Consider the following 18969-nt stretch of genomic DNA (forward strand, 5'->3'; position numbering starts at 1 on the left):
AAAATAATAAGAATAGTATAATCAACCCTTATGTACCCATTACTGAGCATCAATAATTACCAATGTTTGGTCAATCTTGTTTGATCTCTTTCTTCCACCCACTCTTCTGCCCCGCTTATTTAAAAAAAAATTGAAGATATAATGGCTTTTGAGCTGAAAATTCAGATGCATTTCTAAATGTTAGGTGCATTTAAAAAAATATTACCATCATGTCGTTATTGCACACAGCAGAATTAGCAAATTCCTGCCATCTAATATCCAGTCTATGATCAAATTTCCTCAATCGACTTTGAAATATTTTTATTCAAATAAGGATCCAAACAGGATTCACAGATTGCATTTGACTGTTATTTTTTTGTCTTATTTATTTCATAACAATTTCACCTTTTTATTAATGACCTTGACTTGTTGGTTAAACATTGTGTCATTTGCCTTGTAGATTTTCCCATGTTCTAGATTTGGCTGACTGCTTGCCTGAGATTAATTTAGCTTGTTTTCTAGTGCTCATATTGCCTGTAAATGGCATTTAGATATAGAAGCATGATTAGACTCAGCTTCACTTTTTAGGGAAGAATATTTCATAGGTGGCGCTGTGTAATTTTTATTGTCTCATATCATGAGACTTAGAAACAATATATGATTGTTCCAATTTTAGTGATACTAAAACTGATTAGTAGGTTATTAGTCTGATTTGTCACTTGCAAAGTTCCTCATCAACCTCTCACCTAATGCTTTTGGCATCCAATTATAATCTTTACATATTTCCATTATTTCATTAGGTTTACAAAACTGGTGATTTTTCTAAATCTATTCTTTCTTTCTCATTTATTGGCTTCAGTTTATCCATGAGTAAGAACTTTGTTAGGTTACACCAAAAGGCAGTTTGTGCTGGAAAAGCAGAATAAATGCTTCATTTTTTTTCCTTTATCATTTTTCAGTCTTGTGAGTTGGTTCCTTAGTAAGTCTGGATGTAATTAATGTTTTATTTTTATAATACCGTTATGAACTCTTAGATTTTAATTATTTTGATATTTCAATCCACTCATCATTTTTTCTGATTCTCAAATATTCCCATTTTAGACTAGTGGGAGCCCTTAGAAGTGGCTTCTGTGTCCTTTGATGTGATCTCATTAGTCTTTGGCAACTTCTATGTCTCTGGCACAAGATATTCTAGGCTCATCTTGCACATTTCCTGTCCCAAACCTGGAATCAGTTATTTTCCCTCCATACCTTTTACACAGGAAACTACACAATGCCTCCCACCTTCAACGTGGTAGAACTCAGAATGTTTTTGTTTCCATGACACACCAATTCTTCAGTTAGAGGTTCTAAAGATGCATAATAAGGATCCTATTTCTCTTCCTGGCCCATGGCTGAAAGGTTGTTAATAAGAGCACTGAAGGGCGGTAAAAACACTAAAACCGTTACCTTAAATGGAAAGAACATGACAAAGATGCCCTCTGTGTTAGTAAAACTGCCTGACCTGAAGACACTAGACCTTCGGAATAACCAAATCCCCAAAGTGCCCAGAGATAAGTACCTTGACCCAGGTGAGGAACAGCATTATCTTTTTCAATTGAGGATGGAAAATAGGAAGAGAGAAAAGAGTTGAGAGAATAAGAAAGCTTCAATCTTTGTAGACTTAGCTCCCTGGAGACTTAATGTGGATGGTTGCTGGAAAGCCATCAGAAGGCTTTCTCCCTTAGTGAATTACATATGATAAGGGGAGAAGATGTTTCAACTTATTCATGTGCTCTGTGGCCCACATTTGGAATCAGAGGGTTAGGTCTCTGCCACACTCATCTTTCTGGAGGCTGTCATCCAGAAAGGCGTTGGGAGCTTGGATCTACTTGTTTACCTTGGGGGCTCCATTTGGAAGTGGGTTTGAGGATCCTGGAGATGCTGTTCACCCTGGGGACTATCCTGAAGCTTTTGCGTATGGAATGAAGAGATGTGTCTGATGTAAGAAGGGAGTTCTTTTCAATTTTCTAGACAGGCTGAACTTTGAAATGGAGTGTTGGCAGGAAATGGGAAGGAGGGAACATTCTTCTGAAGTAGCCTTTAAAAGAAGGTTAGTATTTAAGAAGATCCTCCTTACAGAGCAACAGAATGAATCCCAGGTGCTTGTTAAACATTTCCTCTGAACAATGTGAAAGGGCAGCTGCTAAAATCTTGAGGTTGGGAGAAGGCAAGGGATATTTACTTTGTAGTTTTCTTTTCACTTCTAAACTGTCATCAGCACTGAAAGAACCTATAACCAGCCAAGTCATTGTAATTCATTATAGTTCATTAGTTTTGCAGTTACCAAAAAAACCCCCAAAACAAAAAAACCCTATTTCTTACCTTTACCTACGTCATTTCCTCTTAGGTTTACAAAATTGAGTCTGTAACCTGTGACCATGTCTTTCCAAGAAATAGGGTAATACTCAAAAACTCCCCCTTTAATAATAACTTCCAAAAGTGTATTTGTCGTTATAGAACAACAGGGATTTGGACTTTTCTAATGAGGCAGAGGAGTTTCTATGCAAAGGAATTTAAAATCTGACTCAACCAAAAGCCTATTCTCCACCTCTGCTTGAATTTTTTTTTCCATTAAAGTAACAGTGCATTGTTTTAAGAAAATCAAATACTATAAATGGTTTGTAATAGAAAGCAACTCTTCTGTTCCATTCCCCCTCACCCACAATTTTGACCTCCATATATAACCACTTTTAATTCTTTTGTTTTCTCAGTTTGTGCATTTTAGGTATCACTCTTCTTCATCTTCCAGATATAGTTACATTAATATGTTTAGTTTCTCCATAATTATCTTTTAAATTTATATTATTGCACCTTTGTTTCTTTTTTTAAATTAATTTTTATTGGAGTATAGTTAGTTTACAATGCTGTGTTTTCTGCTGGACAGCAAAGTGAGTCAGTTATACATATACATTTACCCACTCTTTTTTAGATTCTTTTCCCATATAGGCCATTACAGAGTACTGAGTAGAGTTCCCTGTGCTGTACAGTAGGTTCTTATTAGTTCTCTATTTTATATATAGTAGTGTGTATATGTCAATTCCAATCTCCCATCCTTTGTTTTTTTTTTTTCATTAACTACAGTTTCTTTCTACTCCCCACTTGGTAAAATGGCAGTGTTAGCATCTGTAATGCACTTTCAGCTCTCCTTTCCTCTTCCTCTTCATAAATTATAAACTTACTTTTATGAGATGTATAGTATTTACAATGTATTCAGTTATAACCATGATTAAATCTTTGTCTCTTGGAGAATTCTAAAATTCTAAACTGTGTATTGTTAATAAGTAAATATCATTTACATGGAACCAATTAATGTACTATGATTGTATTTTCTTCCTCATATACCATTTTTGTTGTCTTGGAGTTTCTAATTGTCTTTCACTTATTCTTGTGCCTTTTGCCTTTATCATGGCCTCATTTTATTTTAAACTTGATCATATTACATATCCTGTCAAACATGCTTTTTCCTTGAGTAACTTCCTTCCAGGAGCCTCCATCCCCCTGGCCCAATTTAAGCTGATTACTGTCTAGGTTTGCTAGATACTGTCAACCTGGATATCCCTTTGCAGCTCCTGAATTGGACCCACTGTTTCCTATAACTGTGTTTTTCCTCTTTTTTGGTTTACTCACGTATTTTGTAGAAATAATTCTCCAGATACCACCCTATTGTAGGTCTGTGGTAATTAAATTTTTTGAACTCTTGTATATCTGAAAATATGTGTATCCTTCTCTCCTGTTTAATTAATAGTTGTTTAGTAAAAAATTACAGATTGTAAAATACACTTCCTCAGGACTTCCTCAGGAAAAAGAGCTGAAGAGACTGAGCATCATTACTTTGTCTTCTTGTGGCTACTCCCCCATTACTCTCCTCCTCATCCTTTGACTATTTAGAAGAGATCCTAAATTTTGACTTCCCAATTCAATTTCCTTAAACAGTGTGTTGGCTCAGCTCAGCCCTTACTTTTATTTATTTATTTTTGAATTTTTATTTATTTATTTATTGGCTGCTTTGGTTCCTTGTTGCTGTGTGGGCTGTTTCTCTAGTTGTGGCATGTGGGGGCTACTCTTTGTTGTGATGCCTGGGCTTCCCATTGCGGTGGCTTCTCTTGTTGCAGAGTGCTGGCTTTAGGCACATGGGCTCAGTAGTTGTGGCACATGGGCTCAGTAGTTGTGGCTCACAGGCTCTAGAGCACAGGCTCAGTAGTTGTGGTACACGGGCTTAGTTGCTCTGTGGCATGTGGGATCCTCTCAGACCAGGGCTCGAACCCGTGTCCCCTGCATTGGTAGGCGGATTCTTAACCACTGTGCCACCAGGAAAGTCCTTCAGCCCTTATTTTTAAAGAAGAGTTCAACTGATTAGAAACTAAGCTTCTTGTGGTCTATCTTTAGAGTGCTTTATAAGTCAGACTCAAGCTAATGGCATTATTGTTTCACTGTTATGAACTAGCAGTTTTTTTCATATAAAGTCTCCAATGTTGTGGAATTTTGAAAAAAATCTATTTTCCCTTTATAATGGGAGTTCTAGAAGCATCTTGAATACAACGTACTAGAAACCCTCAAAAGATAGATAGAGATTATTTACACAGTTCAGAAATACTGCTCATTCTCTTAGCTGCTAATAGAAAGGGAAGACAAAACTTTCAGAAAAGAGAGAGCTTAGAGAGCTGCAAAGAGCCCTGATTGAATGTCTGTAAGTCCTGGATACTTTAACCTGTTCAGCCACTCACGAACTAAACTGGTATTTAATCTCACTGTGCCTCAATTTCTGCCTTCCTTTATTCAAAGCCACACTTAAGTATTGAGCAGTGTCTGTGTCTCAGGTAAATTTGCAATTATAAAAAAAACAAAACAGATGAAAATACCTGCCTTCATGGAGCTTATGTTCTAGTCAGAAGAGATGCAAGAAACAAACAAGCAAAAGTAAGTAGGATGTTAGGTAGTAATTAGTGCTAAGGAGAAAACTATAGCAGAGAAAGCAGGCAGGGCACATTGTGGCATTCAGCTGAAATGCTGCCAAGTGTCCTTGTGGTCTTCATAACTTGGTGATACTTATGTCATAGTTCAAAGATGATAATAATTCTTACTTTAACAATTTTCTATAAAATCCCTGAATGTGTTGTTTTAAAAGTTAGTTTGAATTCTTTCTTCTCTTGCTACAGGTCATAATTTTATTAAAATGATTGAAAACTCCCCTCTATATATATACATATATATGTGTGTGTGTATATATATATACATTTTTTTTTTTGGTCTGTACTGTGCTTGACTTTTGGGTTAGTCCTTCTTTTATTATCATAGAAGTCCAGCTTGCCCCAATATACTGATTTTTTGGGTCATATTTGCCACAGAATGCACAGCATTAAAATAGTCTTGATATTTCAGTTCCTAAAACAAAAGTAATACTTCAAAATTTTTGCACTCAAAAAATGGTATCCACCATATACTGAGAGCCAGGCACAATGCTAGGAACTCTTTATTCATTTTTGAGGAAGTTATTATTATCACTCTCATATGGTTAATAAAATTTATGATTCAGGAAGAGGTTAAATCACTTGTCAAGATCAACCAGTGAATACATGTATAAAATGAGGTCTGTTTTGAGGTTACTTTCAGCTCTGTTGTCTTATTATTCTATACCCTTAGTATGAAATTCACCAGGGTGTGTTATTCAGTTTATAATTCTGAAAAACAAAAACTGGGTTGCCTAAAGATGGCAGTTTTGAATATGTATTGTTCCTAGTCTTCATTTGTTTACATATCCATTCTTTTGACAAATATTTACCATTTATATTCTTGTGTCTACGATGGTCCTGAGGATACGGATGTGAAAAAAACAAGGTCTTTGTCTTCATATTTGGGAATTAAATTAAATGTTAATATATGTAAATCTCATTTCCTGACATTGAAACTTTTAAATAAATTAGAGTTGCTATTATGGTCTAACTAGCAACAATGATAAACTGGAAGGAGATTCTTTAGAGAATACAGATTCTGTCTCTTTTTTTTTTTGCTAATTTGACTGTTGAAACTGGAAATTTTCAATCACTTCTGATGACATGGAGAATAATGGGTTAATGTTCTATAATTTATGGTGAATGCATTTGGTCTGGGACAATGAAATGCTGGGATATCAACAATTTTCAAAGAAGCACTTTATTATAACTCTTGAGGGTGGAGACCTTGTCTTGTCCCTATGCCTGGCACTTAATAAATCGAATGTCAATTTGAGTGGAATGGGATATAAGCTATTTTCATTCCTACTTAATCAAACACAGAGCTATCATGATTATGGCAGCATCTAGGAACAGAGGTCCTTCATAGGTAAATCAGTCGTAGTTTTAAAATCCCCAGAGAAACAAATAGCCATTATCTCCAATTGTGTACAGCATTGTTGACATGCATCATAAAGTCCAATGGTAGTACAGCAATGTTCCCTTAAGTGGCTCACATGTGTAGCTGCCCAGGACAAAGATATGGTCTGCCGTAGCTTTTTATTTGACCATAAACAATTGACAGTAAATAAGGGCAACTCTAAGTAGAGCTGGGTAGTTTGTAAATTGTTATTTCATCCCTAGTCTCTCCTTTTCATACTTTTACTATCCTTTTGGATGACCTCTAACCCATTCACCTCCCTCCCTCCCTCCCCCACTCCCTTCCTACCTGCCTTCTTCCCTATGCTTAACAAATAGTTATTGTGCCTGCTAGTAGACTAGCACTCTGCTAGATACTGACAATACAAAAAGGAATGAAAACATCCATGCGTCCCTGCTCTCAGGTTTAATGGGGAAAGGTAATCAAATATACAAATAAATGTAAAATTATAGTTGTGAAAAGTGTCATGAAGAAAAATTATATTGTGTTTTAAGGAACTGTAGTCAGAAATCAGGGAAGGTAGACCTGAGAAGTGCAACTGAGGTAAGACCTGAAGGATGGGAGTTATGCAGAGGAACATAAGAAGAAAAGCATATGCAACAACTTTCCCTGTCTCTCCCTCCTTGGGCATTCTATGTCTCACTAAGCCTGGCAGAACAGAAAAGATCTGATGTTTGTACTGTTGGTCCAGCATCAAGCCTGTCCTTTCTCCTGTCCCATCTACTGGAAATGCATTCTTCCTCCTGTCTCCTAAGCCTGGGTTTGCTATTGAAACAGGGCTTTCTTATACTGATTTATTGTATCTTGTCCTGGAACACAGGCATCTAGTGAATTCCTTCCCTCTACACTACTTTCATTCCTCCTTTGTCGCTGCTTGTATGTCCAAACCTGCATTAAGCCTCTTGAACCCCTGCTGGAACTTCTTCTTCCTCTAGCTGTCAGGTGTCAAGAGGAGCCCCAACCCTCTTCTCTCACTTGCCAACTGAGCACATAATCTCTCTGTGCCTCCCTTGACTCATCTTATATATAGTGCCTTAACCATGTTAGTTACTCAGAAAATTTTAGCCCCTACCCCCACTCAAACATCCAAATACTTAGTTCTTCCAAATATTTAAAGTTTTACATTTTAATTGAGTGAGTTTTGTGTTGTAATTCCCCTTTTCCAAGATTTGGAACTCCTATCCTTGCTTCTTTAGTCTTTGCTTTAGAAGCTTCTGACAGGATGATAATAGGTAATGGCTCTTAATGCTTCTGCTATGAATGCCAGAGATTCTTTCTAATATTGTTGAGTAGGAAGTTCCAATTCCATGACAGTGGGATTACCTTTGGGCTCTAAGGTATCAGTTCTAGAGGTCACAGGGATTCTCTAGAGCTTAGATGCCATGCTGGACCTTGAAACTATTTCCAATGAAACTATAATTGTTTTGAGAAATCTTACATGATGTATTGGGTTGGTCAAACAGTTCATTTGATTTTTTTGGTAAGATGGCTCTAGTGATGGTTAGTTGTCTTTAACTTCATTCAAAACAGTTTTGTTAGACTGTATTGTGACAGCTGTCACATCAGTGTGCATTAAAAAAGAACATCAAAATTAGTGAATTTTTGTGTAGCCATTTTAATATTGAAGATGGAAGAAAAGCATTTTTGGCATATTATGGTTTATTATTTCAAGAAAGGTAAAAACACAACTGAAATGCAAGAAAAGATTTGTGCAGTATATGGTGAAGGTGCTGTGACTGATTGAACATGTCAAAAGTGGTTTGCAAAGTTTTTATGCTGGAGATTTCTCACTGGATGATTCTTCACAGTTGGGTAGACCAGTTGAAGTTGATAGCGATCCAATCGAGACATTAACTGAGAACAATCAACGTTATACCACGTGGGAGATAGCTGACATACTCAAAATATCCAAATCAACGTTGAAAATCATTTGCACCAGCTTGGTTGTGTGAATTGCTTTGCTGTTTGGGTTCCACATAAGTTAAGCTAAAATAAACCTTCTTGACCGTATTTCTGCATGCGATTCTCTACTTAAATGTAATGAAAACATTCCGTTTTTAAAAGAAATTGTGATGGGTGATGAAAAGTGGATGCTATACAATAATGTTCAGTGAAATGAACCACCACCAACCACACCAAAGGCAGGTCTTCATCCAAAGAAGGTGATATTTTGTATATGGTGAGACTGGAATGGAGTCCTCTATTATGAGCTCCTTCCGGAAAACCAAACAATTCCAACAAGAACTGCTCCAAGTTAGACCAACTGAAAACAGCATTCGACGAAAAACATCTGGAATTAGACAACAGAAAACACATAATCTTCCAGCAGGATAACACAAGACCGAATGTTTCTTTGATGACCAGGCAAAAACTGTTATAGCTTGACTGGGAAATTCTGATTCATTTGCTGTATTCACCAGATATTTCCATTTATTTTGGTCTTTATAAAATTCTCTTAATGGAAAAATTTTCAATTCCCTGGAAGACTGTAAAAGGCACCTGGAACAGTTCTTTGCTCAAAAAGATAAATCTTTGAGAAGATGGAATTATGAAATTGCCTGAAAAATGGCAGAAGTTAGTGGAACAAACTGGTAAATATGTTGTTCTTTAAAGTTCTTGGTGAAAATGACAAATATGTCTTTTATTTTTACTTAAAAACCGAAGGAACTTTTTGGCCAACTCAATATTAAGAATTAAGAAGTTAATGAAAAATTAAATAATAGTTTTGAAATTAGCAAAGTTATTCAAATTCTTTCAGGAGCAGCTAGACTCAGAAAATGCATTTGGCAGTTGTACTGAACTGCAGTGCCAGATTCCTAAAAAAAAGGCATTTATAAGAAATAGCATGTAGAAAACAAACTTATGGTTACCAGGGGTAAGGGAGGGAGGAATAAATTGGGAGACTGGAATTGACATACACACTACTATATATGAAATGGATAACTAATAAGGACCTACTATATAGCACAGGGAACTCTACTCAATATAATGGCCTATGTGGGAAAAGAATCTAAAAAAGAGTAGATATATGTATAACTGATTTTCTTTGCTGCACACTAGAAACTAACATTGTAAATCAACTATACTCCAATAAAATTAAAAAAAAATAAATTTGTCCATTAAAAAAAAAATAAAAGAATTAGCAGAGTGAGCCCTAATGCTGCCGTCTCCCATATACCTTGGTCATACACATACTAATTAAAAAATGTAAAAATCTTATTTTTCTTCTATTAATTTGATTCAATTATTTTTATTAAATAGTTTACAGAACCTGACACTATATTATGTACTATTTAGGTACAATGAATGAAAATATTCACTGTCCTTTAAGGAATCTAAGGACTAATATTTCAAATACTAGCTCATATTTGTACATGTTACAGGTGAATGATTTAATAGTTTCCAGAATGGTATCACCAAGCCATGATTTAGTTTAGAAAGACTTCCAGATAAAAGTGGATATTTGAGCTGGTATTTTTTACATGAAAAAAAAAATTTATCCCAGTTAGTCACGGATATCATTTTAAAAATAAAATAAGTAATTAAAAGATAAAATAAACAGCACAGAGTTCTCTAGTGGTAATTAATACCTATAAGCACAACATAATTAAATGTTACGAGAGGTTGCCTGGCTCAAGTTCTAGGCATACATATGATAGGCACATACTGACTTGAACACGGGTTAGTGAGAACGAGCAGATGGTTAGAATAAAGAAAGCATGCAGCCCATTAGAAGGAAGTGAATCCAGCTGGATAGATTGGCAATGACTGAGCTCAGTAGGTACTTGATTTTGAAAAAAAAGCAAATGATATGGAGTCATAATGAGTATCTTCACAGTTGGAACCATTAGCTTATTAAAGAAATGACCTAAGCAGGCAGCACTGAACTAATATTTATTGAACCATTATTATATTTCAGACACTGGTTTTTGAATGCTAGGTGAATCACAGAGACCCTACCGTGCAAAATTTCCAACTTTATGGTAAAAGTAAGATATATGCGAGTCAGTATAACACAAAGCAGAAGATAATAATTGTCCATAGAAAATACACAGTGCTATGCAACTACAAAAGGAGGATGGCTTCCTGGAGAAGGTGATACATGCCAAAGGGAAGCATTAAACACAGAAATCGATTATAATAATTGGAGAACTGGGAGACGGTTCAATATGGTGGAGTAGAAGATGTGTGCTCACTCCCTCTTGCAAGGCACTGGAATCACAACTAACTGCTGAACAATCATTGACAGAAAGACACTGGAACTCACCAAAACAGACACCCCAAAACCAGAGACAAAGGAGAAGCTGCAATGAGATGGTAGGAGGGGTGAAATCACAATAAAATCAAATCCCATAACTGCTTGTGTGGGCGACTCACAAACTGGAGAACAGTTATATCACAGAAGCCCACCCACTGGAGTGAGGGTTCTGAGCCCCACGTCTGGCTTCCCAGCCTGGGGTCCAGCAAGGGGAGGAGGAATCTCCAGAGAATCAGACTGTGAAGGCCAGTGGGATTTGATTGCAGGACTTCCACAGCACTGGGGAAAACAGACTCCACTCTTGGAGGGCACACAAAAAGTAGTGTGGACAGCAGGACCCAGTGGGAAGGAGCAGTGACCCCACAGTGACTGAACCAGACCTACATGCTGGTGTTGGAGGATCCCCTGCAGAGGGGGGTTGGCTGTGGCTCACCACAAGGATGGGGACATTGGCAGTGGCAGTTCTGGGAAGTGCTTATTGGCATGAGCCCTTGTGGTGGTGGTGGGGGGGTGGTGGTGGGGAGTGGTTCCATTAGCTCTACCAAAGAGCCTGTAAGCTCCAATGCTGGGTTGCCTCAGACCAAACAACCAATAGGGTGGGAATGCAGCCCCACCCATTGGCAGACAAGAGGATTTAAGTTTTACTGAGCTCAGTCCACCAAACAACACCCAGCCCTACCCACCACCAGTCCCTCCCATCAGGAAGCAGCACCAGCCTCTTGGATAGCCTCCTCCACAAGAGGGCAGACAACAGTAACAAGCAGTATAAGCAGTATCTCATTTTGTGGAATTGAAAACCACAGCCACAGAAAGATAGAGAATGTGAAAAGGCAGAGGACTTTGAATCAGATGAAGGAACAAGACAAAAATCCAGAAAAACAACTAAATGAAGTGGAGATAGGCAATCTTCCAGAAAAATAATTCAGAATAATGATAGTGAAGATGATCCAAGACTTTGAAAAAAGACTGGATGCAAAGATTGAAAAGATGCAAGAAAAGTTTAACAAAGATCTAGAAAAACTGAAGAACAAGTGAACAGAGATAAGCAACACAATAACTGAAATGAAAACTACAGTAGAAGGAACCAATAGCAGAATAACTGAGGCCGAAGAACAGATAAGTGACCTGGAAGACAGAATGGTGGAAATCAATGATGTGGAAAAGAATAAAGAAAAAAGAATGAAAAGAAATGAATTCAGCCTGAGACCTCTGAGATAACATTAAACGCACCAACCTTTGCATTATAGGGGTCCCAGAAGGGAAAGAGAGAAAGGGCCCGAGAAAATACTGGAAGAGATTATAGTTGAAAACCTCCCTAACATGGGAAGCGAAATAGCCACCCAAGTCCAGGAAGCACAGAGTTGCAGGCAGGATAAACCCAAGGAGAAACACGCCAAAACACATAGTAGTCAAATTGACAAAAATTAAAGACAAAGAAAAATTATTAAAAACAACAAGGGAATAATGACAGCATACAAGGAAACTCCCATAAGGTTAACAGCTGATTTCTCAGCAGAAGCTCTGCAAGCCAGAAGGGAGTGGCACAATATATTTAAAGTGATGAAAGGGAAGAACCTACAACCAAGAATACTCTACCCAGCAAGGATCTCATTCAGATTCAATGGGGAAATCAAAAGCTTTACAGACAAGCAACAGCTAAGAGAATTCAGCACCACCAAACCAGCCCTACAACAAATGCCAAAGGAACTTCTCTAAGTGGGAAATATAAGAGAAGGACCTACAAAAACAAACCCAAAGCAATTAAGAAAATGATAATAGGAACATACATATCGACAATTACCTTGAATATAAATGGACTAAATGCTCCAACTAAAAGACACAGACTGGCTGAATGGATACAAAAACAAGACCCATATATATGCTGTCTATAAGAGACCCACTTCAGACCTAGGCACACATACAGACTGAAAGTGAGGGGATAGAAAAAGATATTCCATGCAAATGGAAATCAAAAGAAAGCTGGAGTAGCAATACTCAGATAGACTAAAATAAAGAACGTTGCAAGAGGCAAGAAAGGACACTGCATGATGTTCAAGGGGTATGTCCAAGAAGAAGATATAATCATTATAAATATATATGCACCCAATATAAGAGCATCTCTATACATAAGGCAAATGCTAACAAGTATAAAAGAGGAAACCAACACTAACACAATAATAGTGGAGGACTTTAACACCTCACTTACACCAATGGACAGATTATCCAGACAGAAAATTAATAAGGAAACACAAGCTTTAAATGACACAACAGAGCAACTAGATTTAATCTATATTTATAGGACATTCCATCCAAAAAAAGCAGATTACACTTTCTTCTCAAGTGCACATGGAACATTCTCCAGGATGGACCACATTTTGGGTCACAAATTAAGCCTTGGTAAATTAAGAAAACTGAAATCATATTAAACATCTTTTCTGACCACAATGCTATGAGATTGGAAATCAATTACAGGAAAAAAAAACTGTAGAAAACACAAACACATGGAGGCTAAACAACACGCTACTAAATAACCAAGAGCTCACTGAAGAAATCAAAGAGGGAATCAAAAAATACCTAGAGACAAATGACAATGAAAACACAATGATCCAAAACCTACGGAATACAGCAAAACCAGTTCTAAGAGAGAAGTTTACAGCAATACAATCCTACCTCAAGAAACAAGAAAAATCCTAAATAAACAATCTAACCTTACATGTAAGGAAACTAGAGAAAGAAGAACAAAAAACAAAACCCAAAGTTAGTAGAAGGAGAGAAATCATAAAGATCAGGGCAGAAATAAATGAAATAGAAATAAAGAAAACATAAGCAACAATCAATAAAACTAAAAGCTGGTTCTTTGAGAAGATAAACAATTGATAAACCTTTAGCACGGCTCATCAAGAAAAAGAGAGAGAGGACTCAAGTCAATAAAATTAGAAATGAAACAGGAAATGTTGCAGTGGACACCACAGAAATATAAAGCATCATAAGAGTCTACTAGAAGCAACTATATGCCAAAAAAATGGACAACCTGGAAGAAATGGAGACTGAGCCAGGAAGAAATAGAAAATATGAACAAACCAATCACAAATAATGAAATTGAAACAGTGATTAAAAATCTTCCAAGAAACAAAAGTGCAGGACCAGATGGCTTCACAGCTGAAATCTATCAAACATTTAGAGAGGAGCTAACACCCATCCTTCTCGAACTCTTCCAAAAAGTTGCAGAAGAGGGAACATTCCCAAACTCATTTTACAAGGCCACCATCACCCTGATACCAAAACCAAAGATACTACAAATAAGAAAAAAAAGAATTATAGACCAATATCAATGATGAGTTTAGATGCAAAAATCCTTAACAAAATCCTAGCAAACAAAATCCAACAACATATTAAAAGGATCATACACCATGATCAAGTTGGGTTTATCCCTGCAATGCAAGGATTCTTCAATATAGGCAAATCAATCAGTGTCATACACCATATTTACAAACTGAGAGATAGAAACCAATGATCATCTCAATAGATGCAGAAAAAGCTTTTGACAAAATTCAACATCCATTTATGATAAAAACTCTCCAGAAAGTAGGCATAGAAGGAACATACCTGAACATAATAAAGGCCATGTACAACAAACCCACAGCACACATCATTCTCAATGATGAAAAACTGAAAGCGTTCCCTTTAAGATCCAGAATAAGACAAGGATGTCCACTCTAACCAGTACTATTCAACATGGTTTTGGAAGTCCTTACCACAGCAATCAGAGAAGAAAATGAAATAAAAGGAATTCAAATTGGAAAAGAAGTAAAACTGTCATTGTTTGCAGATGACATGATACTATACATAGAAAATCCTAAAGATGCCACCAGAAAACTACTTGAGCTAAGCAATGAATTTGGTAATGCTGCAGGATATAAAATTACCATAGAGAAATCTCTTGCATTTCTATACACTAACAACGAAAGACCAGAAAGGGGAATTAAGGAAAGAATCCCATTCACCATTGCAACATAAATAATAAAATACCTAGGAATAAGCCTACCTAAGGAGCTAAAAGACCTGTACTCAGAAATTATACGACACTAATAAAAGAATTCAGAGACGACAGACAGATGGAGAGATATACCATGTTCTTGGACTGAAAGAATCCACATTGTGAAAATGACTATACTACCCAAAGCAATCTACAGATTCAATGCAATCCCTATCAAATTCCCAAAGCCATTTTTCACAGAACTAGAACAAAAAATCCTAAAATTTGTATGGAAACACAGAAGATCCCAAATAGCCAAAGCAATCTTGAGGGAAAAAACAGAGCTGGAGGAATCAGACTCCCTAACTTCAGACTATACTACAAAGCTACAGTAATCAAGACAATGTGGTACTGGCACAAAAACAGAAATATAGATCAATGGAACAGGATAGAAAGCCCAGAGATAAACTATGGTCAACTAATCTATGACAAAGGAGACAAGGATATACAATGGAGAAAAGACAGCCTCTTCAATAAGTGGTAAACTGGACAGCTACATGTAAAAAAAATGAAATTAGAACTTTCCCTAACACCATACACAAAAATAAACTCAAAATGGATTAAAGGCCTAAATGTAAGCCCAGACACTATAAAACTCTTAGAGGAAAACATAGGCAGAACACTCTTTGACATAAATCACAGCAAGATCTTTTTTGATCCACTTCCTAGTGTAATGGAAATAAAAACAAAAATAAATAAGTGGGACCTAAAGAAACAAAAGCTTTGCACAGCAAAGGAAAATATAAACAAGACGAAAGGACAACCCTCAGAATGGGAGAAAATATTTGCAAATGAATCAACAGACAAAGGATTAATCTCCAAAATATATAAACAGTTTATGAAGCTCAATATCAAAAATAAACAAACAATCCAATCAAAATATGGGCAGAAGACCTAAATATGCATTTCTTCAAAGAAGACATACAGATGTCCAAGAGGCACATGAAAAAATGCTCAACATCACTAATTATTAGAGAAATGCAAATCAAAACTACAATGAGATAGCACCTCGCACCGGTTAGAATGGGCAGCATCAGAAAATCTACAAACAATAAATACTGGAGAGTGTGTGGAGGAAAGGGAACCCTCTTGCACTGTAGGTGGGAATGTAAATTGATACAGCCACTATGGAGAACAGTATGGAGGTTCCTTGCAAAACTAAAAATAGAGTTTCCATATGACCCAGCAATCCCACTGCTGGGCATATACCCAGAGAACACCATCATTCAAAAAGACATATGCACTCCAATGTTCATTGCAGCTCTATTTACAGTAGCCAGGTCATGGACGCAACCTAAACGTCCATTGACAGATGAATGGATAAAGAAGATGTGGTACATATATATACAATGGAATATTACTCAGACAAAGAAAGGAACGAAATTGGGACATTTGTAGAGACATGGATGGACCTAAAGACTGTCATACAGAGTGGAATAAGTCAGAGAAAAACAAATATCGTATAGTAACGCATCTATGTGGAATATAAAGAAATGATACAGATCAGGTAGTTTGCAAGGCAGAAACAGAGACACAGATGTAGTGAAACATACGGACACCAGGTGGGGAAAGCAGTGGGGTTGTTGGGGTGGGATGAACTGGGAGATTGGGATTACCATATATACATTGCTAATAAGAAAAAAAAATCAAATTGTACACTTTAAATACATTCAGTTTATTGTTTGTCAATTATATCTCAATAAAAGTTTAAAAAAATAATTGGAGAACCAAGGTATAGTGATAGTTTGATGGAAAGAGAATCCTGAACACATTATCACTGTAGAAACAATAAAATAAATTTTCCAGCAAAATTAAGTGATTAACAGAAAGTCATCATTCCTGTGACCAACAGAATAACAGAGATAATTTTCCTGAAAAATTTCATTCAAAAGTGGCTGTGAATTTAGAAATCTTTGAAAAAATGAGTTAGAAATCAAGAAAACAGACAAGGTTTAAAATTTGAAAACTGAATAGAAGTGTCCACATACATACTATATGAAGCATTCCTAACACTATGTATGTCTAACATCTTGTTCCATGGTCTTCTCCTGAATCTAAAAGATTATAGTTAGCATTTCATGATATCCACTATTTGCCAGGTACTTCATTATATTGTCTCTAATTGTTAAGGCAAGCCTGAGAAGTAGAAATTTAAAAAAAAAAAAAGGGAGACTTGGGAATTTGAATGACTTCTTTGAGATCCCATAGTTGCTACATTGCATAGCAGGTGGTCTCCAAAGCCTGTGCTTTGCCTACTGCAAAATACTGACTAAATGGTGTAAGCAACAGAATAAGAATATTTAAAATGAGAAATTATACTGCATAAAATTTTATTGCATGTGTGTATAAAGAGTGTGTGTATGAATGAATGTATGTATTATGTGCATATACTTGTATATGATCATTCTGAGCAACAATAAATTCTTTTTAAAAATAGTTTAAAATTGCTGTAAATAGTGTATGTAATGTAGAAATTAGGAGTATAGGCCATTGAGTGAAGCTATAATATTTCACCATAAACCACAACCTGTACCTCAGATACCTTTTTTATAAATTGGGGGTACTGTGAAGTCCAAACTGAGACAATGTACAAGGTTGCATAGCACAGTAATTGGCACATATTAAATTCTATTTGAAGTTAATCATTAGCACTAATAAGTTAATCAGTACTTTTTCTTCTCAAAATTCTTATCCTCTTCTCTATTTATCCAAAGATTGCTACACATTAAATCTAGAGTCTATAATCCAAAGGCATCAATACACACTGACATGTTTACCTCATATCCAAGATGTAAGAGGAAACACACACGTCCATTTCAAGGCAGGCTACAGACATGTTTATAACCTGGAGGTATGAGTAGGCCAGTGCAATTAAATAAATCAAATCAAATTTAGGCAGAGTTGGGATACACAGACACTCTTTGGGACAAGCATACAAAGATGTAGAAAAGGCCACAGGGAGCCTGGGAACATTTAGAACATATTAGGTAGGGAAATTCCTCATGGACTGATTATTTGGGCAGCTCTTCATACATAATCCAGTAGGACAGGTAAAGGAGTTTAAATGATAAAATAGCCTATTCTTTACATTTTTAAGTTAGGTAATGCTACAGGCAGGCAGTAATGAGTACTAGCGTTAGGATAATTGCAATGAGGGCTGAAAAAGATGCATCTAAGAGGCATTTTGAGAATAGGACTTGGTGACTTATTGACTTTAGGTGGAGAGAGAGAGTTCTTTGTGACTTCAAACTTTGGCTATCATATGATTATGAGAAAGGTGAGTGCATTAAGCAAATTGGGGATGGGAAAAACAGATCTCATTTGTCCAGTGACATTATCCAATTTAGACTTTGAAATTAGAGTGACAATATCACATCCACTTATGTCTTTTGAGCCAAAAACAAACAAGATGAAATTTTTACAGGGATAACTATAAATTCCTACATTTAAGTTAAGAAAAGAATTCAACTGCACAGGTTCTGGATGTGAGTTACCTCCTTGATAGTAGGTTTTTGTCCCCAGACAAAATTAATTATGTTCCAACAAGTGCCCCACTGCTGAAAGATTGCATGCCATGTTAGGCTGCAACAGAAGTGTAGTCATCTGTGTGAGGGAGATTCCATGGTCCCAACAGATGTATGCTATGAGATCACATTTCCTGTCTCACACTAGGTGCCACGTTTCTAGAGAGCAGTACATAGAAAAATAAGAGTGTAACCAGGATGGTAAGGAGTCTGGAAATTATTTCCTGAGGGAAATGGTTAAGGAAGAATGGAACAAAATCAGGAGGATAGCAGTGTTCAAATATTTTAAAGACTGTTGTATGGGAAAGAGGTGGGGGAATAACATTATTTTTTTGTGATTCCTATGGAAAGAAGTGGGTAGAAGTTATGGAGTCTCTAAAGACACACACACACACAGACACACACACACAGACACACACACACGTAAATAAAACTGCCTAAGAAGATAAAAGAGCCACCCAGTACTAAGTGTGTTCATGAAGAAGGTACATAGTTGCTCAGTTGCATTTTATATGTTGTACTAGGTGACTTATGAAAGTTCTTTCTGGTTGTAAGATGCTATAATTCCCTGGCTTGCGGGTCTGTGAGAAACCATTTAATAGCAATGTGTCTTTCAATCTATGGCAATATGCTAGTTTCCAAAGGACAGAAATGTTGCACTCTGAGAATACCAACAGAACTTCACTATAGATAATTATTGAAGTCCTTTAAATTTTAAGCTTATCAAGTGGTTGTCTCTCATATGACTAAAACCTTCGCTC

At 36.4% G+C, this 18969-nt stretch overlaps 2 protein-coding genes across 2 annotated transcripts in view; both read left to right on the forward strand.

The window, feature by feature from the left end:
- Positions 1-18969, forward strand: part of SLC26A7 (solute carrier family 26 member 7) — a 308511-nt gene that overhangs the window by 13467 nt on the left and 276075 nt on the right. The window lies entirely within an intron of this gene.
- The window catches only part of LRRC69 (leucine rich repeat containing 69), a 97460-nt gene continuing 79860 nt past the window's right edge, over positions 1370-18969 (forward strand). The window contains 2 exon segments of the mRNA XM_057734292.1: positions 1370-1521; positions 1523-1550. Coding sequence (XP_057590275.1) covers positions 1370-1521; positions 1523-1550 — 180 coding nt within the window.

Source organism: Hippopotamus amphibius, chromosome 5 (genome assembly GCF_030028045.1).
Source record: "Hippopotamus amphibius kiboko isolate mHipAmp2 chromosome 5, mHipAmp2.hap2, whole genome shotgun sequence".
Classification (NCBI taxonomy): domain Eukaryota; kingdom Metazoa; phylum Chordata; class Mammalia; order Artiodactyla; family Hippopotamidae; genus Hippopotamus; species Hippopotamus amphibius.